This window comes from Brienomyrus brachyistius, chromosome 5 (genome assembly GCF_023856365.1).
Source record: "Brienomyrus brachyistius isolate T26 chromosome 5, BBRACH_0.4, whole genome shotgun sequence".
Taxonomy (NCBI): Eukaryota; Metazoa; Chordata; class Actinopteri; order Osteoglossiformes; family Mormyridae; genus Brienomyrus; species Brienomyrus brachyistius.
In genome coordinates, this window is record NC_064537.1 from 22,608,409 (window position 1) to 22,635,863 (window position 27,455).

At 41.1% G+C, this 27,455-nt stretch overlaps 1 protein-coding gene and 1 long non-coding RNA gene across 3 annotated transcripts; one reads left to right on the forward strand and one right to left on the reverse strand.

Annotated features, from left to right (window-relative positions):
* Nucleotides 1-1,477: 1,477 nt before the first annotated feature.
* Nucleotides 1,478-25,741, reverse strand: LOC125743014 (synaptotagmin-C-like). Of its 2 annotated transcripts, none has more exons than XM_049015595.1 (12): nt 25,633-25,741; nt 18,999-19,229; nt 16,673-17,101; nt 16,274-16,391; nt 15,929-16,111; nt 13,720-13,846; nt 11,237-11,455; nt 10,215-10,335; nt 9,623-9,794; nt 7,637-7,766; nt 6,874-6,964; nt 1,478-4,341 (listed from the first exon to the last, which is right to left on the reverse strand). In XM_049015595.1, the coding sequence occupies exons 2-11, from the start codon at nt 19,147-19,149 to the stop codon at nt 6,878-6,880; spliced, it is 1,737 nt and encodes a 578-aa protein (XP_048871552.1). In that variant the 5' UTR covers nt 19,150-19,229; nt 25,633-25,741; the 3' UTR covers nt 1,478-4,341; nt 6,874-6,877. The 2 variants fall into 2 exon arrangements, with proteins under 2 accessions (XP_048871552.1, XP_048871551.1); XM_049015594.1 differs by lacking the exon at nt 25,633-25,741 and adding an exon at nt 21,929-22,194.
* On the forward strand, nt 22,551-26,345 carry LOC125743039 (uncharacterized). The gene is made up of 3 exons (XR_007398263.1): nt 22,551-22,688; nt 24,528-24,788; nt 25,256-26,345. It is a non-coding gene; the product is annotated as an uncharacterized LOC125743039 (long non-coding RNA).
* The last annotated feature ends 1,110 nt before the right edge of the window (nt 26,346-27,455 follow it).

Consider the following 27,455-nt stretch of genomic DNA (forward strand, 5'->3'; position numbering starts at 1 on the left):
TAGCAAACAGGCAATCGGGAGGCTGCAGCATATGCATTTTAACATTCATCTGGCGATCAATATGATCAAGTGTTTTTCAGTGAGCGTCAAAATTTGTCACCTGTCTTTCTCAGTTTACCATGTCTCCACTCCCTCCCCACAACACACATTCCCCCAAGTCTCCGAATCTCTTTTGCAGCTCACTGAGCTGAATGAAATATCTTTCCAACTTAATGATTTTTTTTCCATGTGGGAATGTTGCCATGGAAACAGCGATTTCCCTCACCCCTCCTCCCCTCTGCAATGGGAGCTGTCCACTTGGCAGTGGTGCTAAAATTTGCTAATTGCCATGTTTGTACATCACTTGTTCATGTTTTTTTTTTGTTTATGAATTTTTTTGTTAATGCATTATGTTAAACAGCATGTCAGCTTTTACACTGGATAATTCTTTCAGAAAGCATCTGTGCATCAGAGCAAATTTCCCTGTTGTCAGAATAAATGTATACTAATACTCAGTCTGTGTTTTCCCATTAGTAACTGATATTAAGTTAGCAATAATGCATTATAGCATATGTTAAATGTTTATATGAGAGGAGATATGTGAGGCAAGGAGAATGACTGAGAATTAAGAACAGAATTTAAATGAGTAATGTAAAAACAGACATTCAACAGAAATTTCACTCATGCATCATAGAGCTGAGATGACAATAAAGATACTTTGAGCTATGGGCTGTATGTTTGCCCCATGGTATGTATATTTATATCAAAGCAGCAGACCTTAAGTTGTCATTGGCTAATTTATGCATCATCGGCCAATGGTTGACAAGGGTTGTACTCCAACCAAAGGGCCAATTAAAGGTGTAAATGGACAATCATCTTGGTGCCCCCACCATCCCACGGTAGGTCGTCACGTTTCAGAGTGTCCAGAACATTTGTGATGAAAGATGGACAGCACTCTGTAAGCCCCAGAGTGAGAAAGTGAGAATGCGAGATCAAACAAGTGTAACAGAAATGACAGTCAAGAGACTGAGACAGCTGTTTCAGAGAGTTAGGCAAAAAAAAAAAAAAGAAAAAATATGAAGAACTCCTCAAGGGGGTAGAGAAGAAAATAAAGAGAACACAGCAGAGACAATGAATATGGTGGGATGGGCCATAGTGGAATCACTAATTTATAATGAATAACGTGCAGCAAAAGTAATAACAATTCCTTACGTTAAAGTATTATAGTATTATAATATATTATAGTAATAAACGCAGACATTAAAGGTGTTCTGCAAATGGAATGGGCTTCATAATAATGAATTTCTGACACATTGAGGCCTAAGCACACACCCCAGAACCCAGAAAGGTAGCTGCCGAAAAACCATGAGGAAATAACTAATATATGGAATGTGGAATATATATCGAAGCATGTTGATGCGTAAATACATGATATGTGTCATTATGTGTGAACAAGGGTGTTATGCATTAGCATGACAGACTATTAAGAGCCACAGTATTAAGAGCAATTCCTTTTGTTTTATTTCAACTATCACAGTCTCATTTTCACGAACATCAGAGTCATTCCTATTGTTCTGCCTGAAATAATTATTCTCTATAAAGAATCTTTTCTTTATTACTTAAAACTCTTTTTCACATCATCCAACAAAATTAACCCCAAAGCGCAACATTAAAAAAACAGAAATGTTATTTTCAGATAGACAGTACAGTATTAACAATGTTATCGTCATGATTTCTCATAATCACAATTAGTGTTTCATTACCATTGTTAGTAATATTAGTATTATGTTTGTTGTCTACGTTTTGCATCAGTTATTTAAACTAAATCAAGTTGACATCATTCATGCTAGTATAGCATGCAAACAATTTTTTTCACATTTTAAGTCATTCTGAACAGCACTGACACAGAACTGGGAAACATAGGAAATCAGTATCCGTATCACACGGAAGGGGGGGGGGGGGGGGGGATCGACGAGGCGGGTGAGATTGATCACGCAACAAGAAAAAACACCAGGGGTAAGAACACGGCAAAAACGCAGAGGCACATGAGGTAGAGAGAGGCCTGAAGACAGAGAGGAGCAACACACACACAGCTACACAGGAAGTCTAAGGTCACGGAATATCAACGACAACAGACATACGACTGCAGGTCGTTCAGGGAGACAGCATGGAGAAAATGGGATGTACAAAAGTCCTACGATTTTATATAAAAATATATACAAGTCCAACCTCAAAGATGAAGCCCAGCTCTGAAATCACTATTATTAAACTAATTCATTTGATATTGGGTGAAAAATGATAGGACACGTGGAGTTACGGGAAGGTGAATCGGTGGGACATAGTGCATAAGCTAAATGCTTTTGTGAATCTTTACCTGAGCAATTTCTCACATTATTTTATCAATACATGAGATTCGACTGCAAGCTTATTCCATTACTTGAAGGCTCAGACCAACTCCGTGTGGCTGGTCATTGTGTCTTGTCAAGTTAACTCATACTACCATTACCCTTATTCAACCATGTCTGAAAGTTGTCAAATTACCAATATAAAGTAACTATAGCAACAGCAGCTCTAAGGTCAAGAAGATGATGGCAATATAGTATTGAGCAGATTTCAGGATAGTTTAATAGATTTGTTAGACTGTCAATTGAGGCTGGAATAGTAGCGATAACATAAAAATGCATCATTATCATAACACTTAGGATGGATGGTAGCTGCCTTAGTTAAAATAAAATTAAAAAAACAAAACAAATTCCCATAGCAGAAAAAAATAAAGGGTAACTTAAAGATGATGATAATAATTACAAAATCAGCACTATGTTGACATAATCCCTCTTAATGTCATAACCTCTGCCATGTAGCGTTTGTCCTTAGCTATTATTTATTATTTATTCACATGCATTTCTCTTTTTGGGAGTGGGGGGGGTGGGGGTGATAGTACAGTTGCCTTAGAAGACATTAATAATCATTAAAAGTTTATCAATTAAGAGTCATAGACAATCTGAATGTATGTATAACAGCTGTCATACATGTATCTTAAGTAATTCCAAGACAAAATACAAACGTAAAAAAGGCTTGGGGCAGTTTGAGGGGTAACAGGACACCCGAAGTAAACGTGTTACACACAAATTTCTCTTCTCTGAGACACAGGGAAGGAACATGACAGTTTGCTTCAGGAATTTGTCAATGACTGGCAGGGGCTGTCAGGGAGGACACTAGTGTTGTGCATGAAGTTGGTACTGCACACGGAAATAGCACGAGGAAACACACTCAGCAAACTGGGGGCACCCACACAAACTCAAGCTAACAGTAAAAATAAAAACTAAAACAAGGTTGCACAAAACATCAGTGCTGTTCGTTGTGTGGGGAGTATAGACTGACTCCCCCAAAGTAAAATCAGTCAGGCGATAACAAGGGGTGGTACCAAAATAAATGACATGATCAAAACCCTTCTTAGAAGGACATTTCTTTTCCCCAGGTACAGTAAATGCACAGAAATACAAGCGTGTCCCTCTCAGGCGATGAGGTCAGATTCGTCCTTGCACCAAACCCACAGAAACACTCCCATTTGTCAGCTGAAAACTGATAACATGCTTCAGGGTGACAAAGTTCACATTATGACAATTCCTAGGCTATACCGAAGTAATGGAAGAAAAAAAAAAGCTAGACATTCTTAAAGAAAATGCCCTCAAACGTTTTCTAAAGCGACTAACATTCATGAAAGAATATAGCCAATGAGCACTTTGAAATAAATATTTCTAATTTTAATCCCACTTTCTAAAAAAAAAATTCAGAATGCTTCTTAGAAATCAGGGAAGACGCTTACAACTAATAAATATGAAATGCATACATTTTGCAATATCTGTTAATGTCAGTCTTCTAAGTCTTTCAAACTGTTTGGGTTTTGGAGTTATTAAATCTTTCAGAAAATAACTTTCAGATTTCAATATCTGATTTTATTTTTTGAGAAAGTGCATATCCGAAGTGCTGATATGCACTCGTTTACATATACTGTCCATAGCACATAGTTTTTTTTTCAATCCCATCACACAGGTGTGTTTAGGTGTGTGTCCATCTGCTACTGTGTTCTCTATGGTGTGTCAGGATTAAAGTACAGCTCACTTTTGGTGTCTGCACATCATCTTCACAACATTTCATCACCTTTTCAAGTTACAATGAGTGATGCAATTACGTACACTGCTCCTTTAAGCTATTTTCAGACAATTGATCAGAGTTACTATTGTTAGTTGTAGAACTGCTATATAAGCTTGTCTTCTCTCAGTTTCCTTCAGAAAATGTTGCAAAAAGACTAGAGATGAAGGGAAAGGTCTGGAACTGGAAGGACAATGGCACCGAGGACACCTAGAAGAGGAAGAGATGGAGAGGGGTGAGGCAGAGGAAACTGGAGCTCCAGGAACTCATTGATGTCATTGATCCACAATTAAGTAAATCAGGTTTACAACTGGAACCAAATGTGTCGTGTCCAGTCCCCTGAAATTTGTATTTACTGAAGTTCATTGATGTAAATTGAGCTAATAATGAGGGTGACCTGATAGGAAGTGACAGTCCTGGTTGGACTAGAGTATGTTGCATAACATTATATAGCAGATAATTCCAACACCTGTTCAGGTAACCCTAACAGATACAGGTTGTCGTCGACTTAAAACCTTTACAACTTACAACTTTACAAACTTTACGACTTTACGAAAAATCCGAGAATGCAAAAATGTGGCCACGACTGTGCCGGGTCTGGCAGTGTGACTGATGCCCAGTGTGAGTTTACGACAGTTTCTGACCCAACTGCTGGCAGCAATGAACTAAGAAAATTGAGATTAAAAAGGTTAAAAACACCAAAAAATATGACTTAAAGATGACAGAATTTTATTATACAGTACACTATCCATTCATCCATCCATCCATTTTCCAAACCGCTTATCCTACTGGGTCGCGGGGGGGTCCGGAGCCTATTCCGGAAGCAATGGGCATGAGGCAGGGAACAACCCAGGATGGGGGGCCAGCCCATCGCAGGGCACACTCACACACCATTCACTCACACATGCACACCTACGGGCAATTTAGCAACTCCAATTAGCCTCAGCATGTTTTTGGACTGTGGGGGGAAACCGGAGTACCCGGAGGAAACCCCACGACGGCATGGGGAGAACATGCAAACTCAGCACACATGTAACCCAGGCGGAGACTCGAACCCGGGTCCCAGAGGTGTGAGGCAACAGTGTTAACCATGGTACCACCATGCCGCCCCTACAGTATACTACATATATTATAATTTTTGCCTATAAAATAAAGGGTCGGCTTACGACCAAATCAACTTATGACCAGTCAGTCAAAACAGACCGTGGTCTAAATCAATGACGACCTGTACTCAGGTATGATTAGCACTTGTTTGGATAGCTCTATCATCTGTTGCCAAATGAACATTTATAACAAACAAAAAAAATGACTTTCCCATTCCGAAGATAATGAAAACTTTCAATGTCTTAGTAGTGTTATAATCTATATAATCTGTGTTTAATCTTCTAAAGTAAAGCTCAAAACCACAATATGTACACTAATAAATATCTCATAGTTAAAGCTAGTGAAAGGCATGAATTGCTGATGTTGAAGCGAATACTGCCACAAACAAATATGTAAATCTCTTGACATGTTACAATTAGAAGGGTTATGATGTATGTTTAGTGCAACACTGCACAGTAATCAGTCTTAAAATATCTGTGTCTATCTCTTTGTGGTAAGCAGAAAAGTAAGAAACCCTCTATGATACGCAGAAATGGGAGAGTCACAGACAAAGCTCAGCGGCAATCCACATACATTTATTTCTGTTCCCTGGAAAATTAAAAAATATACATCTGAATTAAAAATGTTCATGGGAAGCTTGGTCTTCTGAGTTTTTAAATAATCTATGTTCACGCTCACTGGTATTCATGACCATCTGGAGAATGAAGTGATCAGGATGAACAGCACTTGGGAACACAAATTAAAAAAAATAAATCACCAGTGATAATGAAACCTTTGGAGTAATTTTTCTGGAAATAAACTATTTGGATAACACATACTAATTATCAATGTCTATCCAGAATTTATACATAAAACTAGTATGATTAAAATGCTAAGACCGAATAATGCATATCACCTCTGGAACTGAGGTGCCATTCAATATACAGCGCTTGGTAACACAGCTGTACTGTTTCTATTCCCTTAATGAAATTCTCACCTTTTGTGTTACTATGGTGACTACCAAAGCTTCAGGACATCTGTATCGGAACAATGGAACTAGCTTTATTCACTAATGCTCACTAATAACTTAACAGTAGACTCAATTTACATTTTCACTAAACTCAACTGAAGGAAGTATACAGTAACGTGTCTGTTTTTTTCTGATAGCGATTAATGAACGTCCGTCCTGCAGTGATATATTTTGTTGACTTAATTTCCAAGCTTTTTTTAGCTGCTCATGAATAGGAAAGCTGTGTAAACACAATATATCCTCCTTAAAGCCATCGCTGTATCGCTTTAGATGGGAGCAAAGCCACACTGACAACAGCGCAACAGTAACAGAAGATGTACAACCAACACAACCACCAGAAATTCTTCACTTTACCTTTCTGTGAAGGAGGCATGGATAAAGGCCTGAACACAAGAAACAGTGACTCTAGAGACGACTGTCTCCGTTATTTATGTTACATGTTCTGGGTGACAAGAAAGATAAATATAACATCACAGCCATTAAAAGGCTGCATGGTCACATATCACACCATGTAGTTAGACACAACACTGAATCTCACATAAATCAGGCCTTCGTTGTATCATTCTGAGTACACAACATATATCCAGCTTACAAAGCACAGCCCGTGGTCAAGAGAAAGGGGGGCTCACAGCTCTACTCGGAATGAGGGCTGTCCACAACGATGTGCGGCTTGGATGAACTCCCACCAGTCTTCGGCACGAAGGTGCTCATCGACTTCTCCTGTTCATAGAGAGAGGCGAGCATGCAGCTGGGGTTACAGGGTCTCAATGGACCGAGACAAAGAGGAAAAAGAAAAACAAGTAAAATATATTGACAGGGAAGGTGACCTACAGGTATTAAATTAACTTTGATAAATACAATTAAACATTAAATATGAACATACTTGCAAAAAGAAAACAGAATTGGGTACTTGTACTGGACTATGTGTACAGCAGTGTTTCTCAATGAGGACCCCCAGACAATCCAAATTTTTACTCCCTCCCAGCTCTCTGCCAGACAGTACATGTTTTTGCTCCCTCACAGCTCCCCACCAGACAGTCCATGTTTTTACTACCTCCCAACTCTCTGCTAGACAATAAATGTTTTTGCTCCCTCCCACGTAGTCCATGTTTTTACTCCCTCCCAGCTCTCTGCCAGACAGTCCATGTTTTTGCTCCCTCCCAGGTCCCTGCCAGACAGTCCATGTTTTTGCTACCTCCTACACAGAACATGTTTTAACTCCCTCCCAACTCTCTGCCAGATGGTCCATGTTTTTCTCCCTCCCAGCTCTCGGTAGGAAGCAAAAATGTGAACTGTCTAGGGGTCCCAGAAGACCAAAAATTATGCTAAAGTAATTTAAAACTATGTGTAGTTACTGTGAACTACAGGTCAATGTGGACATAAGTTGTGTACCTCCACCAGCTGGTGCCAGTGCTCAATGGGCTTCCTGGGGTTGGCCAACATGGCTGCCCAGTGCTCCCTGCCAGGTCCCTCGGCGTCACTCCCGACCCGACACATGCCGATAACCTCATTGTGACCAATGCTGGCGCAGCCGAAGAAGGGGAGATGCAAGACATATAACAAAAAGAGAAGAGATATACCTCAGAACTCAGCAACAGGCAGTGCGATGCAGTTAGTAGTCTATGTGCTTAGCACTGTATGCTCACCTAATTCCCCTCTTCCAGATACTAGTGTCATTGTAACCACAGTGGGCTATTTTTAGATGGCATGAAATGAAATTTACCCCCGGTGTAATGTCATGCTGAACCCTGTACAACACATTTCATGGCTAAGTTGTGGAAACCTTACAAATGAATATTTGCAAGGCTTTGAAGGGAACCCTGTTCCCCAATTATCTGCAGAAAGATATTAGACAGGGAACATTAACTACGCTCATTAGTGGTTTTTATTATGGATACTTTGCTAGCACGCAATCAGGTTTACGTGTATTTACACCACATGCTATCCCACTTTTTTATTTAGGAATAGTAGGCTTTTTAAATGATACCACAAAGGGTTAAAACAGTCACACCAGAACATATTACTTGCTATTAATCACAATATACAATAGAAATTCATAATATATAACACAAGTCAAGTTAATATGCATATATTGTTTATAAAATCTAATCTGGAGCATTTTCTTTGGTTGAGTTACTTTCTTATTGCTATAAAAGGTAGGTGCACTTGATTTGCTCATTAGGGCTTGCTACATGTTGGGCTCAAAATGTAACACATTAAACCAGTGGTTTTCCAAAAGATGTTTCATAGTTGCCCACTGCTTGGTAATTACTTCCATTTCCTTTCACAGTGGATTCTCAGCATAAATCAGTTTGAACTGATTTCTTCGAGCACCATGTATGGCTTCGCTTAGGTTGATCATTCCCCTTAATGTATATTTAAGCAGTCATTATGAGAATTGGATTAAGGAATCAGAGGGGAGTGGGATCATTTAGAACAGGAAGTATCTCATATTTCTTATTTTTACGCTTCGGCCTGTCTACCGCACACTAATAGTCCTTTTGTGGGTTGTGGTATTTGTTTGGTTACAGGGGGATTTTTTTTATGATGCTACAAACCCTTCAGCCATTTACCCTCAGCCTTAACATCTTCAGGTTTATTCATACTTGCATAGTTATAAGCCCTTCATAGATTCCTTCTTCTCTGTGACATTGGACGCGATCTTATATTGCTAAATACATTCTTTGATCTGGCTATAAATTGGATGGCTGTTTCCCAGAAACGTAACCCCAGTATAATTACGCAGCATGGTATCACTCTCTGAATTAAACACCCAAGTCCCCAGGCAAAGCAAAACGCTCAATCTCCTGTTTTAACTTGGGCCATCATGGCATAATGGACTAACAGAGGCCCATAATGCAGTGGTGCAAATATACAAAATCAAGAAAAATGTGTCATGTGTCACACTGAAAAAGCACAATTTTCATATTAATTTCAGTTGAAGTGGAACAGTTAAATAATAATCATGGCAATAAAATATCTTTTTATTCAATTTAATTAATTAAATTGCAGCTAATTCTTTTATTAAAAGATACAATAGAGGGATCCCATTAGAGGAAACTGACTCATCACAGCATATAATTCAGTGATCCAGTAAAGCACATGACTTTGCCTTAACCGCTCTTGGGGATGCACATCTTTCAATCACTTATTCAGTTATTCCATACTGCAAAACACAGACAAAATTAACGATTCCAAGGAATAAGTTCCAACTATTTTTTTATTCAAATATTTTTTTAATGTTTTACTAGGTTTTATTTTAATTTTGGCCCTAGAGTCAATCTAATTATGGTGGAATACTTTCCAGTAAATGGCCATCATTCTTTATCATCTAGTGCTAAAGCATTTTAATGAATCTTCTCTACACTGTTTACTTACCAGTCATAGTCCATTACCGCAATGATCAGAGAGACGTTGTCGATGTTCTCATTGGGAATGTCAAAGACCAGTGCCTCGTTGTAAATGGGATTCAGCGTGTTCTTCTTAGTAGACGTCTTCCTCTTCTTCAGCCTACGGCCATCACAGATCAGAGAGGCTTTCACATAAGGGTCTAACAGGGAGAGCGAAGGAGAAGAAAATCACAGAATATTTGGAAGAACTATTATAATTATTGGATGAGTATTTCAAATTCTAAGAAACAGCTAACATACAGGTAGACATTTTATGGTTATTTTAATGTGGAAAATCATTTCTCTGGAATACTACTTGTGATTCACAGAATTCCAAGAATGTAATCTTTAGAATGTTTAGAATGTTAGAATATTTAGAATGCGATTTGCTAGTAGTAAGTCATGACACTCTCTGTAACAAATGTATGTCAATAAACATTGTAGAGAAAAATCTCTGCATTACATTACTAAATTACCATGAGACCAGGACAAATGAATCAACTGGCACGAGTAAAACCAGAACAGTTGCTGCAGTAGTCCTGATACATCAGAGCATAATCACTGATGGTATGGCTATCTACCTGAAAAGCCTGTGAGGTCCATGGCCTTCAGGTTGGTCGCCTTGATGACAGTGGCAGTGAGTCTACCCGCTGTGGGCAGGTAACACAGGGAGAAGTTCAGCTCCCCCAGGTCTGCTCTCTCCTGTTGGAGGCAGAGTTGTCCGTTTACCATTGACTTTAACTGTTTAGCTGAGGTTCCTATCCAGAATTTCTTGCAAAGCATTTGAGGCCCTTGTTTACACTTGGTTTTAAAAAGTATCTTGGCCGGTTGGATCACAAGTTGCCAGCCAAGACACCATTTACACCTGCGTCTATCATTCGTCTCCAAGGTGTCCAGTTGACTACCTGTGTTCAGATTTTGTTACTGTCTTGCGCACAGTTATTATGAAGTCGTCAGGAACAAATCAGAGTTTACACTACAAATGATATGTGGTCAAAGGTGTCCCAGAGCACCTCAGGAAGTGGTTTCAGTGATCAGATCACAATGCGTCTTGGTGGTCATTTACGCCTGTATTTAGCGATGCCCACCTGCGATCTGATTGCCAAAGATGCATTTTAAAACCAAGTGTAAACAGGGCCTTAGACTACAGCTGGCCAGAAGCACTGAACCTTTCACACAGAAACAAGAGCAGGGCCCTGTCTGGGATCAGAACTGTCTGATTCCATACCATACTGTATGTTTATATTTATAGCAAAACCACACAGCCATACAGTCACCCACCCCCCACACTGCTTATGCATTACACTGTCACTCTGAGCCTGAAGCCTGTCTCAGGCAGTACACGGAAGTGATTCCTGTCCATTACACTATGGACAATTTGGAGACACCGGACACCTAAACACATTCTTTTGGACTGCAGAAGGAAAATTCATGTGAACACAAAGAGAGCATTTCAACGTCACACACGAGGGAGGGATTCATTGCACCAACCCTGGAGGTGTGAGGTAACAGTGTGACAGAGCCACTGTGCCAGAAACAGCAGAGATATACCAAGACACAAATCTACCAGTTTCCAAAGATGAGACAAGCGGGGGACTCTTACCGCCGTCCCCTCCACAATGTCCCTCCACACCGGCTTCTCGCCGCTGCCCTCGCTGAAGTCCAGCAGGTTGTCCACGACCACCTGACCGATGAGGTCATGCCTGGAAAAGCGGTCGAAGTCGTAGATGGAGAAGTGAAGCTTCCTGTTGTGAAGTTCGGCGAGTGGCACCCCAAACTGAAAGGTTTCGTTAAAGACCGGGTTTAAGGTCTTCCTGTGGACCTGTGAGGGAGCGGAAGGCAGCCCCGCATCAGTGCACACAATAACAAACAGCTAAGATATGCACACTCCTAACATTCTGCCTTAAACAGCATGGCTTCCTCAAACACAATTATAAATAGTTACAATTACTATGATGCAATTATGTGATTAAACTATAACTGAAATAATTTAATTAAAATAATGGGGTGTAGAAACATATCAGTGGATTAAGGCATCCCTAAAAAAGCATGGTTTTCATAAAGGTCATTACAATAATTACTATTACAATGATGTACTTAAAATAATGTAATTAAACTACTGCTAAAATAATTTAATTAAAATGATGGGGGCAGTAACATATGGATTAAGAATGCGAGTGGGGTCATTTAGAATAGGAAACGTCTCATATATCTTATTTTTATACTTCTGTCCATTAGGGTGTGTGTAATGTTGTAGAGACTGAAATTCAGATACATCGTAAAAGTTTAATTCAGATGACGTTTTAAAGGTTATGTGTTCTGTCACAGAGTGGTTACTGCACCTCATGGTGCTGGCATAATGGAAGTTAATAACATGCATTAAAATACAGCTGAGATATTAAATGAGTTCGTATTTAAATATTACATTGGGAATGAACTCTTGTAAAAAACCCATCTGGAAGGTGAAATGACAGCACTGGGAATGGTAAATTCCATGACATCACTCACTGACTGTAAAACACACATATACAGCTGTGGAATAAAGTAAGATACCACTCTAAAGTATAGAAGAACAGAAGAACAAGATGAAGCAGGAGACACTGGGAACGACCAGAAACCAGCTAGGTAAAGGGAGGAGGCAACTTTCTAATGACAGGGATGACGATAAACTTATCCGACAGTTTCTCATGAATCGAAGGATGACGTCAAGTGACCTTCAAAAGGAATGAGAAACATTAAGTGCAGGTGTAAGTGCACTGCTAGGACAGTTCTTATCAGGCTCCTAGAAGCAGGAAGCGCCAACAAAGCAAGGAAGAAGCCCTGAGAAACAGGGAAGAACCAGGTTGCAGTTTGCAAAAAAATGTATATATTACTCATAGACACACACCCATACAATAAATTGAAAAATCAGTGAACCAAAAAATTGTGCTGTGGTCTCTTAATTTTTTCTGTGCCGTATATTATATGCATATTATATATACAACATTGTGCACAAGTTATAGGCAGTCAACAAAAATATTTAAAGCTATATATAATAAATCAGTTTAACATTAGAATGCATGCAAATTAACAGTAACGATAAAAAAATAAATCAATAAATTTCCTTTGTTTTGCAAAAAGTTACTGAATTCTTTTTGGATGGCTAGATGAACATCACTTCAGTTCCCAAACCTCTCCTCAGGAGCACCCCAGTCATTCCATGTAAACTAATTAATCAGTTACTTAAGTAACTCAATAAGGTATTGATTAGCCAAACATGTTACTGTACATGTTACATCCAATTGGTGTATTGGATGGTTTCTGCAGGTACTGAGGAAGTTTTAAGGGAGGTTTTGAAAAGGCAAAGCTGACACACATTGACAGACATGAGGATCATTTAAGCATAATTTTCTTTCTTATTTACTTTTGCATAGTATTGTACCGACTGTCTGCGACATATGACTGGGTTCTTTTCCAGAAGACAGATCACATGTCAAAATGGACACAAGCTGGAACTGGTATTTACAGTACAGTGTATCAACTTCTAACATGAATAAAAATTCCCAGGCTTCAAAAAAGTAAGTTAATTATGTCATATGTAACACATATAATAATTTTGTAAGTAAAACGTTAAATGTTTTTCATATTTGAAGTATTTAACCTAATGGAAACAGTGGAAGAAGTCGTAGCCCCTCATAGACTGCCAGCCCCCACTGATCTATCGCTAAGGTTCTTTCCGTTTTCTTCTTGTCAGGTTGGGGGGACTCAGTGGTGTACTGGGATGGGGGAGGGGTGTCTGAGCATGTACCATTCCCCATAAACCAACCCCCCCCCCACCCCCAGACCCTAAATTTTAGACGTTTCAGACACTTGACAGACATGACATTTGTGTACCTGACTCTGTAGTTTCTCCTTTATTATTACCATTCATCACACACCCACCAGAATTTTTTTTATATATATTTACTTTTTTTTTAACCAGTCTCATAGGTTGTGAGTCACAAACATTCAATGTACATATACTTTTTTGTTCCCCTGACACAATCAAGTTCATCCACATGGTCTCTGTGGAAAAACATGGTCATTGAGATTAAAAGGTGAATCTACCTTTGTCTGAAATTTCTTCTTCCTATCTGGCAGGAGATAGATCTTGACATAAGGGTCAGAGAAGCCATTGGCATCTTTCGCTGGCAAATCAAGAGCTTTTAGGATCTTTACAATCAGCTGTTCTGTGCTGCAAGAGAAGACACAGGTAGGGTGACACTGAGTGATACCATCACAGATACAAAGCAGGAACACAGATGACCCTTCCTGGACTCACATTCCTAAAACGTAGAAGAAAAAACAAAGTGCGAGTCTATAATATGCAAAACAAGTCTAAAATTTGCATAAACCTGATGGAAACCATAATTTTTCTTTAAACTGTACAGACTTGTTTATTAAAAAGAGCAAATTTGATTAAGGAGTCAAAATTTTTTATATCTAGGTTTAAATGCTGTCAAGCATGTAGGAGGCAGGGGAGATATATACCAAATCCAGGGTGATCTCAACCACTATGGCTATCACATCATACTTCAAAGGCATGTCATCCCATCAGAACTATGGCAGAAGGCCAAGTCTTTCATTTTTCATCAAGATACTGATCCAAAACACACATCAAAACTGTGCAAGAACTACCTGGTGAAGATGAAAAATGAAGGACGATACAAGCCAATGACCTGGCCTGCCAGGACTACAGACCTGAATCGATATGCATGTCACAAATTAGACAGACGAATCAAAGCAAAGCCACTCAACCCAAAAAAATACTCAGCATATCTGGGAAAAGCTGAAGAAGATCTGGGAAGACGCATCAGGTAATCTCCTGCTAGAACTTAAGCAATTGCCTCGGGTTTGTGAAGCTCTTATGAAGGCAAGACGTGAATCCAAGATTTAGAAACAATCGTCAATTTTCTTGAGCTCTGCTTTAGTGCTAAAGTGGAAACTCCAGAGTTGGAGATCTGAATCCTCCCTTTGCCCTGTACACATGTGTGTGTGTGTGTGTGTGTGTGTGTGTGTGCGTGTGTGTGTCAGACATACATTACGTCATGGGGACCAACTGTGACAAAGACCTGTTATAAAGACCTGGCTCAAGGGACCCTTCTGCCACAACCTTGTACATGATACATAGCGGAAAGTTGGATGGATACTTTGGTGCTTCATATGGTTTTTTACGGTAATGATTATTTGAATTTCAAGTACAAATATATGAAAAAAACAAGTATATTTAACCTTTTGGAGGAAAAGGAAAAATTGCTTTTAAATGTTTTTACTTCACAAGACAAAAGTGAAGGTTTGACTGATTTACATGAAACAGCTTATTAACACAAAGCGTTTATGACTACACTAGAACTGATCTTGAAAATACAGTGAATAATTACAAACGTGGCCCAAATTGTGGCTATAACAGTGGCTTAAACTAAGTGACATACTTTACGACTGTACTTTCCTATAAACCCCACGAACATGCATAATGCAGCAACTGAGATGATGGAACAGGTACCAGCACATTTCCTGCGAGGATGCCACATAAAGCCTGTAATTCCCACACTGGCCCTGCATCTGCCTTCCACAACAGTGCCAGTAGGACCAGATTTCCCAGGAGTCCCAAATGTGTCTCTGACTTTGATATAACGCAGATAAACTGCAGTCCCAGTTTACACACTAGCTGGCACAGCCACGGAAACATACTGTTAACTGCTGAGAATCCCCATTCAATCAGATGTGATAAACAGTATAATTAAAACTTGTGGAGAACAGAAATTATCTGTCAAAAGAAGGGCAGTAACAACCTGTTCCCTCCAAAATTCTCTGAGTCATATGTCTCCTTCCATTCTCCGCCTGGTTTTGTGTTTCATTTTATATATGTCATAAAATTGGCTGTTGTTATATGTTGACACATTCACCCTTTAAAATAGAGCCCTATATATAATTCATGCTAACACTGCCTCTTGTTCTCATTTTTTCTATCATCAGCAGTTTCTTCATTTTAAACAGATTTCACTGAAACTGCAGAAAAAGGCCCACACAGCACGTCAGAGCCATCCTGACAGAGCCTGGCCATAAGTGAGTGTCATTAAACTTCTCTCATTTACGCTCATCCTCACACTGAAATCCTTCCCCCTCCCTGCGTCTCTCTCATCACAAATCCTCTACTTCTTCACAGCCCAGAGAGTTAGAATATTACAGTAAAATTGATGTGCGGCTGGATATGGATTAAACAGGCAAAGTGTCGTGAAGGGGCTGCGTTACTGAGTAACGGGACGGCTTCACTCACTTGAAGGCGTATCGCAGAAGGAAGCTGATCTTCCCACAGGTGTTGCCCTGTTTAGCGTCCCCCTGCTCCCCTTGCCGCGGCTTGTACAGTTCCGGCTTGATCTGACCGATGCTGGTCAACTGCTCGCTCTTTTCATCGCCATGGAAATCGGGGCTGGACAGCTGGTGCGTCATGGGCCGTGGGCTGTGAACAGAGACAGAGTGCTTCCTCTCCCAGACTGCGGAGACAGTCGCAGGCTGGAAGAGGCCCAGGACACCGACAGCGTTTGCACACACATATGGAGGCATGGCTGGACGGCCTGGCGGCCAGCTCAGGCCTGCGTGCCACAGGGCCTGCTATACTGACCGTGCTGTGACCTGCTGCTGGGAATGAGCGTTGGGCAGCTCCCTGGCAAACTGGGAGGGGGGTCCCGCCTCAGACGACGGGGGCAGCTCTGGAGAGGTCTGGCTCAGCTTCAAGCCACCTTGAATGAATGATAAAGAGGCCGAGCGTGCTCAATGATTCACGTCGAGGAGCCCCAGCACGGCAGGCCTGTGCAGCACTTACATCACATGATTAACATTTAGAGCAATGCCTGTCTGGCTTCAAATTTATGAAAACTACACACTTATTTTGCCTTGAGAGACACTGCAAATAATGGATCCTACATGTCCCCGTAAACTTTGTACAAATAAGGCATGCAGCATGCACAGCCGAAGATAGGCATCACATTGAGAAATTAAGATACAGCCTAGACCACCGTACCTGCAGCGGCGTTTGGATAGCAGTCCATGTCCAGGTACGAATGTTCCTGCATCTCGTGGGGACCCCCTACCATGCCGATGGGGGCTCTCTCTGGACCCCCAATCACCCCGCCCACTCCTCCTTCACCCCTCTCCACCACCAGCATGTCAGAGAAATGTGGGTGGTGCTGGGCCGACTGCGAAAGGGAGGGGTATAGCGAGGAGGAGGAGTGCGTCTCCCTCCTTTGCAACAGAGTTGGAAGGAGGGAGGAGCCTCCCCCACCACTCACTCCTCCGCCCCCAGGAAGGAGCCCCGCAGTCAGACTCAGCCCACCCCCCTCCTTATCCCTCCAGGGAAGCCAGCATAACTTCCACGAGACGAAGAGGGACACGGACAGGAGTACGATGCCACAGAATGTCACAATGACGGAGAGCAGGCTCACAGAGATGTCTGAAAGAGAGCAGCGGAGGCATGTAAGCACGTCAGAGCTCCGTATCCCATAATCACTATTTTCCATCCACCATCCTTAAGAGCAATCTGGAATTTTCCTCTTCCTGTCAACATGATGTGTTTAAAGAGAAACTTGAAAGTGGAGAAAAAAAAAACATCAAATCGGCTTGCAAGAGAAAATGACAAAGACAGACACTGTTTGGACAAGATGGGGCAGATAGTGAAGGAACGGACTGGAGCAGTTGTCGATAAACCGCTCTCTCTGTACTCTCTGCATGTTCCTAATTAGTCATATCTTACAATCCGATGGCCTTCATTAATAGGGTCTATAAATACTAAGAAGCACATAAGTGCAATTTGATTGTAGACAGATGTGTAACTGGACCTTTTTGTCTGTGCATCTATTAATACCCATAGAGGCGGCTTTAGATTTTAATAAGTGCATAAGACACATCAATGTCTCTAGAGAATTATGAAGATCTACTCAAAACTTCTCTTTGCGAGGGCAAGTATATTTTCATAATGATGCAATATTAACAGCTAACTGAAGTACTCAAAGAGTAAGGCACACATAGATTAATCATGGGAAATGTTGAAATTGATTGACACATCTTGATGATCGCAAAATACACCTAATGAGACAATTATCCTGGTTATTATTAAATGGCTGCATGTCATGCCTTGCATTTTGCTACATTTAAGTGGTCACTCGCTTGGCCATGCATCTATTTTTAATAATGATCTCTGTGGCAGCGATCCAGACCACATCTCAGGACTGTATCTCAGGACTTGAGTGTGATCCAGGGTACATCCTGGGTGGGAATCCAGTCAACAACAATTTATAATAAACAGTTCTCCTGAACTGCACTTGTTCGGACTGCTAGCAGAAACCAGAACATCCAATAACCCAAACTGGAAATGCACATACAGTTTCAGGACTAGTGGCTCTGGACAGCTCCACATACACACACGATTCACAGTATTTTACAGAAACCTTCTCTCTCATCCCTGAGTCTGTAAATGTGTTAGCTGGTTCGGAACTAACCACATGCCAGTCAAGCCATCAGCGTGTCACACTTCCATAGTTTATACTTTTCATTCCCTTCCCCCTTTATTATCCCGTCTCTCCATTTCTTTTGTGAATTATTCAGCAGCCAGAGAGTGTGTCATCAATTCAGCAGCCATTCGACAGATACAATCACATACAAGGAGTGAGGTACGGACAGACGGAAAATCAAAGCAGGGAGGGAGGCAGGAAAGGAACAAATTTGTAGCTGCAGAAAGAAAAACACAGCTGGAAACTGAAAGGGGAGAATCAGAGGGAGTGTTGGACAGCTGGGGTGGGGGGGCAGGTGTTGCTGTGTGAGGCACAAACAGGTTAGCGTGCATTCAGGAGTGGACATATGCTGACAAGGGTAACTCGGGGCATTCAAAGCGGGAGGCTAATGAAGTCACAGTCGCGTGAGCTCTGTTTACACCTGGCAGAGAGTGTGAAATGCAGAAATACTGAAAGATGAGATACAATGAGAAATAAGATGGATTAAGGGATTTAGGGGGACTCTACCAGAAAAGCCCAGCATCAGTATCTTCATTGGCATCAGAATATTTCACTATGAGCCACTAAAGCCAGTTCGCATAAAGAACTGGAGTACAGTGGAGTGGCAATAATCAGCTCACCTTCCATGAACCTGAAAACCAGCACAAATCATCACGCAGCCCTTTTCATAACCAAGCAGCGCTGCACTGCAGCCTCGGAGCTGGCCCAATTCCGTCCAGTACCTCAGGTGCTCCCATGCCTCAAGAACTGCTAGTGCTATAAGCTGCCCGCATGCGTCTCCTACCTGTGCCCCAGTCTGCATGCACCCCCTGCCCTTTATTTCAGCAGTGAGCAGCTTACCAGAGTCTGTCTGCCTTTTGCGGCCGGTCAGCAGGTAACTGAATTCCTGACAATGCTCGTTCTGGCTGTAGCCCCTCGGCGAGTGGAAGCAGAGCTCCTCCAACAGCATGAGGGCCTTTTTACACAGGTGTTCCTCCCAATCTCCCGACATTGTCCAATCGGCATTGCACTCTCTGCCTCAGCCGGCCAATCACAGCAACGTCCAGAGCACTCAGGCCAAGGGTAGGTTCCCTGCAAAAAAAAAAAAGAAAATGCAGAAATTCAGTCAGTTTAATTATGTCTAACTTGAAGGACTTTCTGAAAGACCCCGGTTGATGTTGCAGCTTTCTGGAGACACTGTGTCCACCGTCGGCTGCAGTGACATCCACTCTGAAGGTGACTCCCTTCTGTATGTGCATAACACACCTCTCACAATACAGAATGAGAGACACGGCCCAAGACAGGAAGAGGGGCAAGACTGGGTCACGTTATGGGGAGAAGCTGTAGCAGAAGGAAGAAGAGTCGTGAAAGTAGGACAACAAGATAGATGAAGGAAGAACAGCACAGAAAAGAAGCAAATACAAAAGAGAGGGCAAGGCACTTTCTCAGTGGCAATAACCAAATACAGTGTTATACTGAGTCTTCAAAACCTAAAGAAATTACGTACTATTCTACTGATCAATCTAAACTAAAAAAAAATATGCAATTTTACATCTGGTGTTTGGTATCTTATAGAAATACCATCTTGAATGTTTTCCCCAAAATTATATTGCATAAAAAGCCTTCAACATATAAATCTCAATGACATGGGCAAAATACCCATGTTAGTATTAAATGAGGATGATAATCTGAAACCAACACCAGTCTTTAGTAAAAAATAAGTGACATGACACCATTATAGTATAATTTCTAAGAAACTGGAAGCTAATATTACAGATATTATAGTTATATAAGGAAAGCAATTTGTTGTTCTCCATTTTGTTTGAGGATTGTCTTAAAAGCTCTAGCTCTGTGCCTGGAAGACAAAAAGGAGGTAAAAATTACACAAACACACACATATTAATATGACCTTCCTAACTAAGGCTGTGTTCTTATGAGACAACTTCCTCTGCTCCTCTCCTTGGGTTTCAAGGTGTATTTTTCCCTCCATTACCAGCTTTAATTTGAGCTTGCATTTATTTACCACACACATATATTTCCTGAAATATCTGGTTGCACCTTCAGACCAGCGGGTATTTATGAGAATCATATAAAGATGTCTGTCGCCATATACGGCCTGAATCAGTTCGCCTGGCAGAGGATTCTGTGATGATACAGAGCATGTTGAGACCCTGATGTTTGGACAGCAAGGTTGCAACAGCTCCAGTTGGTGTTTAGACACAACCGCGTGAGAAAGCTGGAAAACATGCTCAGTATATTTTGAAAAATATTTTACAGCATATTCTATGAAGTGCCCAAAAAAGGAATATCTATAAATAAACATTTTCATTAGTGCAAGCATTTTTTAACCCCAGCAGTGCCACCAAATGTTTAAAACTGAACTACAGTTTTCACTAGCTTGTGCAGACATGACAGCCACTCGTAGCAACCTATGACAGCCTAGCGTAACCTGGACGAAGTAGGTAAGTGTTATATGCTTTGACTGGGAAAGTCACCTGTCTCAAACATTTAGTGTACTTGATAAAGATCCATGCATCAAGGAGGACCCCTGCCCCCCCCCCACCTCTCTGATCTGTCATTTAATCTGCCAGAACCCCCCCCCCCCATTTAAAAATCTAGTGGATTTCACAATGAGGAATAAGCTGACTGGCACAGAGCTGCACATAACAAAGATTGCCAGCAACAATTACATTGCATATATAGCACAGGCTCTGGAGAGGAATGACAAGGAGGGGTGAGACAAAACGGCAGACGGAGAAGCCCGGAGTGGAGAAGAATAAAGGGAAGAGATAGAGAAGTAAAAATAGGATGTCTAAGGCATGGAGGTTAGAATGGAGAGAGAAAGCAAGGGAGAGGAGAGAAAGGAGGAAGAAATACAAAGTGTGGATGTTAGAGATCGCAGGACTAAAGCAATGTATATATCAATGGAATGCCAATTTGCCTTAAATACTGCATGTGTTCACACAGTCTAGACCAGCAGTTATAAGTTCCCGAAAAGGTACACAAACAGACAGGCAGGAGTCTGCATTGTACAACTGAACAAATAAAGCCAGCGGGCACATCTGGAAACATATACACTTGGAAAAGAGAGAAGACATCAGTGGATTTGACTCATATGATAACACAAGGAGAATAAAGAAAACGTGAGAAAGGTGTGTCCACGAAAGAGAGATCGTGCTGCCGGTCGTGGCGGTAATACATGCACGCCTACATGTGAATTATGGACTCCCATTTACTTTTAATATGTGTGGCATCGTCGGCCCTCGAAGGAAAACTAACTGAATGTCATCTAAAAACACATACGGGGACCGGCTCTCTGGTACACTTCAAATACATAAAGTGTAGAAGATGTGCACCAACCGTTTGCATGGTCACAGACTATGCATGAATATCCATAAATGAAATATATTTACATTGCAGAAGGAAATGAAATGCACTGAGGAAAGCAATACAAGGGAGGTACACACATGTATAAACAGAACGAACTAACAGGTTAGCTTATACAGAAATACTTATCTACTATAGGTTTATGTACAGAATAAGCACATGCAAATACGTTTAAAACGTCTGTTTGATTCCAGCTTCCTGGAAACGCTGGATATTACCAGGTCAATGACGCATTGACAGTTATTTAACTAATGGCATTTTTATTAGTCGATGCATGTGGCTGTTATTCTCCTCCCTTGCATCCCGGAGCTGGTTCTTCCCTATTCTCCAACACAGTTAATCAAAAACGACAATCCCACCCTACACCAGGAACATGGAGAACCAGGCCGGCCGGAATACTACACCTGAGATTGAAGGAGGTGGTAGAGGGATAGACTGAGAGAAACACTGGGACGATATATCCCGTAATTCTCTCCTCTTCCGTCTCTTGGTCCTCTTCTGTGAGTATTTTTCAGTGTCTGTCCAGCCTCCCTTCTCTCTCTCTCTCTCGCTCGCTCTCTCTCTCTCGCTCTCTCACCCTCCCTGCCGAGTGCGCGCGCGTGCCCGTTGTCCCCGCTTGTGAACTGAATACTAAGCGGTCGTCTTCACTGACTGTACAGCCAGACACTGAGATTGGTGTGTGTGTGTGTATATATATATATATATATATATATATATATATATATATATATATATATATATATATATATATATATATATATATAGAGAGAGAGAGAGAGAGAGAGAGAGAGAAAGACACACACACACACACTCGTACACTATATATATCGTAAGTATGCATACGGTTATATTACTTTATATATATCCTATAAAAACACACATATATACTTTATATACATACATACATACATTTATATACGCATCGAGAAGATGATGAGAGCGCTGGGGGAGGGAAGCGTGATGTGGGGATGCGAAGAGTAAAAGCAGAGCACCTGCGCCATGAAGGCAGGCGGCACGCGCCGTGACGTGCACGCGGCACGGCGTGCTGCTCGCTCTAAATTTGGAGAGCTTAGCGCTCACTAGCAGGGCGTTATTTTTATCGCCGATGCTCATTGTTTAAGTGCTTCTCGCTACCAGCCTTTATCGCTTCTGTTAACGACCCAGGTATTGCTGACGTCGTACTTTTTATATAACCGAAATCGCTCGACACTGTTTCCACTGTTGTTGTATGTTACATAATTACTACCGCAGACACACACCCGTTTCCCGTAATTAATAGTATAATAAACATCGGACTGTTTTCCTTAATAGATTCAAAATGAACATATTAATTTCGATAGCGTTATCTAAAGGACTACTACTCGTCCCGGCAGTCTATTGCACAGAGTTAGGTCGAGAGAAACTGCACCTGGGTTCCCTAGATGTTTGGGCGTAGTGAAAATACCGCGCCTGCAAAAATCAGCATAAGCACCACTTGGCTCTCTGAAGTGGACTCGTGAGACCAGATTTTTCCGTCCTCCGTGATTTTTATAATAATATTGACATGCACTGTGTATCTGCTACACCAGAAAACCGCAATTAACCATTTTCAAAGGTTTTCTGTGCATCGTTATTTTTTATGAATGATATTTGTTACTGAAAACATTTCCTTGAGTACGGTGGAATGTCAATGAATAAGGGTAACAATAAAGACGTTATCACATATTGAATTAATAATATTCGAAGCATAATGACACTGAGCAGCCAGACCACACCCAGACTATGTCATCTATGCCTGTGAGAATAGTCTTTCCATTGCAGATTTGAAGGAACCGGAGACAGTGAACAGCAGGCAGAGAGGCAAAGCCAGATTGACATATAAATGATTGTAAACAGCTGCCTCTGCTAACTGCCACTTTAGGGCATTGGGAGAAAAGATATTCAGGGAATAAGATAGGACAGGAGAGAGAGAGTGGGCAGGAGTACAAGCAAAAGAGAGCAGAAAAAGACGGATGACAGCTTTAAAAAAAAAGGAAAGAATGAGTTTTCAAGTGGGTTGGGGGATATGAAATAAGACATTAGAGAACAACAAAGGTTTTGTGGCAATGATAGAGAAATTATAGGGAATGGGATGTATGAAATCATAGTTAGGGCTGGGCATAGTTATAATGACTGTCATAGTTAGGGCTTGGGGTAGACTGTTCATAATGACTAGCTGTGAGAGGCCCAGACTGTCGTCTATGTTGTATTTCAGTTCAAGGCATTCAATCTCGTGTCTAACAAAGTCACTCTTACGTTCAGTGTGTGTGCTGTCAAGCACAGGCAAAAAACGCCAAAGTCCTGAGTGAGAAGTGTAGAGGTAGCCTGGCATCGGCATTCAGACACTGGTGTTGATCAGAACTGGCAGGTGTCGTTGCCTGAACAAGAAAAGCAGGACAAAAGATGCCCCACACAACCCTGCCAAAAGGAAGAAAAATAAATGAATATGTAGCCATCTATCTTCCAAGCGTTTAGCTCAGTCAGGGTCACCGGAGGGTTTGGCGCTAGCCTTAGGTACAGCTGCATGGCATGCCGGTTCATCACAGCGACAGTGAATATAGAGGTACCAATTAACCTCACTGCATGTTTTTGGACTCTGGGTCGAAACCGGAGTACCCAAAGGAATCCCAGATGACACAGGGAGAACATGCAGTCTCCACACACACAGAGTATAGGTGGGATTTAAGCCCGCATCCCTGCAGGTGTGAGGCAGCGGCGATACCCATTGAGACACTGCTGCCATAAATAGTACCAGTCAAGAGTTCAAGTACCCCGACTGCAAAGCTATTTTTTTATAATTTGTTTCATGTTTTTAAGTATATACAGCAAATGAAAAAAGCATTTAAATTATATAAAACAAGTATCAAAACGGCTATATTGGTATCCAGTATAACTTTGTGAGCAGTCGGGATGGCAAACGGAACAATGTCAAATAGGCATTTCGAAGCAATCAACAGGTTTATTAGGTCCTGTTTCTCTTTCCAGGCATCTCATTTCAGGCCAATGACAAAAAAACAGCTGTATTGATGCTTTGCTGGTGAACAGGGAATCAAATGAACAGGAGGAGCTTATGAGTCTTGGGCCTAGCATCAGCAGTGGGATCCGGATTACTGGAGAAAATCAAAACAGAACCAGGAGAGATTGGTGGGACATGTCAATACTGATAAGCCAGGTCACATGACTGCCCCTCCTGAGAAATATGGTGCCGAGAGTCATACTAGTGGATTCAGTCTTCAAATATTATGGGTAAGTTTTTTTGTTTGTTTGTTTTACAGTATTTCACGGTATCCCTATATATCAGAATGGGAATGAACACAGGAGAGATGAAGTCAGAGTGCCCAGGAGAGTTAAGTGATCCTTGTCAATGCTGCTGAAAAGTCAAAGCAAACCAATTAATTTTTGTAAAATACGTTGCAATTGTGACAGGCATGAGCAGAAATGGAAGCAAAGGGGAAATTAAGAGCAGAAAAATAACAGTCAAAGGTCCCTTTCACAATCATGAAAGCTTCACGGGAGATGGCGTACCATCTGTAGCAAGTAGCTTTAATGAAGTAAAGAACAGATGAGTCAAAATTATTATCTGTCTGATCAGAAAAAAACAAGCTCTCTAGTTCTTGAGGACTTAAACATTATCTCTATCCAATTAGTTCAAAATTTAGCAATTTTTTTTATTCAGCTCTGCCCTTTAACACTCATTTTATTACTTTTTACAGGATTTCAATCAAGTTCAGAACTGAAGGTCCTAAACTGCACAGACGTCTGCACAAGTTTAAAAACGCTGAAGGATCTGACCTCCGTTTATCTGATTGAAATCTCTAGTGTATTGAACACAGTCTGCAATCACAGCCTGTAGACTTTATTGTACCTCCTAGAATAAAGAGAAGCACTGCAGTCAGTAAAGCCTTCAATTACTGGGCCCTTATGGTATTTAATAGTCTGCCGGCCAATGTAAGGGATGTCTGCTCTATCTCGGCACGTAAATCAAGACTAAAAACCTTCTGTAGCATAAATAAAGCCGCTGCTTCTACTGCCTGTGCTGCCGTCGATAAGTGTTTATAAATATGTGTTATATTTCTATATTTCTACTGACCTTCTGTTTGTTGCTTTTGTCCTCCTGGCAAGAGCATTAGCCGAGTGAATCCTACTGGAATTTGGAAGCAGCCCCAGTCCTTACAGCAAATGCTGCAGACCTACTTAACGTCACCTCCCAGAGCTCGGATAAGACGCCCATGCAGTGCAGTGCTCCTGCTTTGCATATTTTTTTTTTACTTGTATAAAATTAACATGCTCAGAGGGGTTTGGCCCGACTGGCCTTTGACCTCACAATGTGTTTTTTTGCATCCATAAGCAAACTCCAGAGTCTCTCTTTACTCTCATTCATACCTTCTAGTTTGAGAATGTGAATTGTTGCTATGGATATTTTAATCCTGTCACTATGGCCGAAATGTTTCTAATGTGATTTTTGCATGTTAAGCATATTTGCGGCAACTGCTTTACCAAATGTATTCTAAAAATCAGAACTGATCAAAGTAGAACTAAAGTACAGTGGTTTATGTTGCATATATTACTTTTTAGGTCAGTATGTATAGTACAAATCTAAATGATGGGTTTTAACATATGTGATAATACCTTTAGGACATTATACCTGTTTTTGCTGCTGCTGTTGCCTTGTTGCCTCGCACATTAATAATTAGATTCCACTGCCCCTCTGTGTGTGGAGTTTCCCTGCATTTTACATGTTTGGCTGGGTTTCCTTTCTCAGTATGGAACCTCCTTGTTAAGTAAAATGGTATCTCTAAAATACCAGTATTTTGTGAGTATGTGACTATGCTGGACAGATCTCAGGTTTATCAGTGGATGGTTGCTAGATATAGCACATGCACAGCTAGAGGTCATTCTCTTTAGTCTAGTTCAGCATCTAAATTGTTTACCTAAACGTTAGTGTTTATGCACCTACCTGTCTGTTGAAAGTATGAAACCAATTGTAGTACAGTATTCAGCTGACCCCATACCATAGGAATATTTTTTACATATTTTACTAATATAGCACTGAGACTGATTACACAATTTTACAATTCTACCTGAAAACAGGAGCTTGGAAAAGCACCATATGGTTAGCTAGGCTAAGTACCCATTTCACATGTTGCAGCATTGGAGAACGGTGTTGACACGCTCATATAAATAGCTTTCTCAAAAGGGAACAGGTGACGCGGGTCAACAGGAGCAGCCACCTGAGAACGACAGTGGTCCTGCCCCAACGAATACACATTTCTAAATGTTTAGAACTAATAGTGCACTAATAGCCAACAGAAAAGGCGTGTTTCTCAGTCCTCGGTGGAAGCAAAAGACTACTGAGAAAAGTAATGGTGCCCTGTGACGTAGGTTCCACAGCAGTAGATCTGCTCCTGCCAATCATAAAATGGCTTCACGAAATTGATGTTAATTGTATTTCGGTCTTTTGTATCTTCTAGAAGTCCTGCAGTGACAAGATTTGCCAGTGAAGTTCTCAAACCTCTGAGCGTGATCCTCCCCCAAGCTGGTGTTTAAAGCAGTTTCTTGCTGAGATAATGTGCCGCATTCATTCTAGTAGATGATCATGGAGCTGAATGTGTATCATCTCTCTGTATCTCTGCTAATGGATTGTTTTCCCACACACTGAGCAGGCATTTCGCTGTGTTAACTCCTGTTTTTATGATATGCCTCTTGTTTTCCCCTGTTTTTTTTCAGTTCATCATGTTACCATGGCAATAGTCTTTTAGGGAGAGTCACCTACACCTCTCATCTCTCTTGGCCCTGTCTTCTTTTTGGTCTTGCTCATTTCTTTCTCCTTATTCTACTTCTAGCCCCTTGTCACACATAGCATCTCCCCCCAGCACAGCTTTACCTTTTTCATTCTGCCCCCCCCCCCCCCCC

Excerpts from the sequence above, each read along its gene's own strand:
- LOC125743014 (XM_049015595.1), bottom strand. The coding sequence starts at position 19,149 with ATGTCGGGAGATTGGGAGGAACACCTGTGTAAAAAGGCCCTCATGCTG. Across the intron at positions 16,112-16,273 it reads CAGCAGCAGGTCACAGCACG|CCCACGGCCCATGACGCACC; the intron begins GTCAGTATAGCA and ends CTCTGTTCACAG. Across the intron at positions 7,767-9,622 it reads GCGGTAATGGACTATGACTG|CATTGGTCACAATGAGGTTA; the intron begins GTAAGTAAACAG and ends CGGCTGCGCCAG.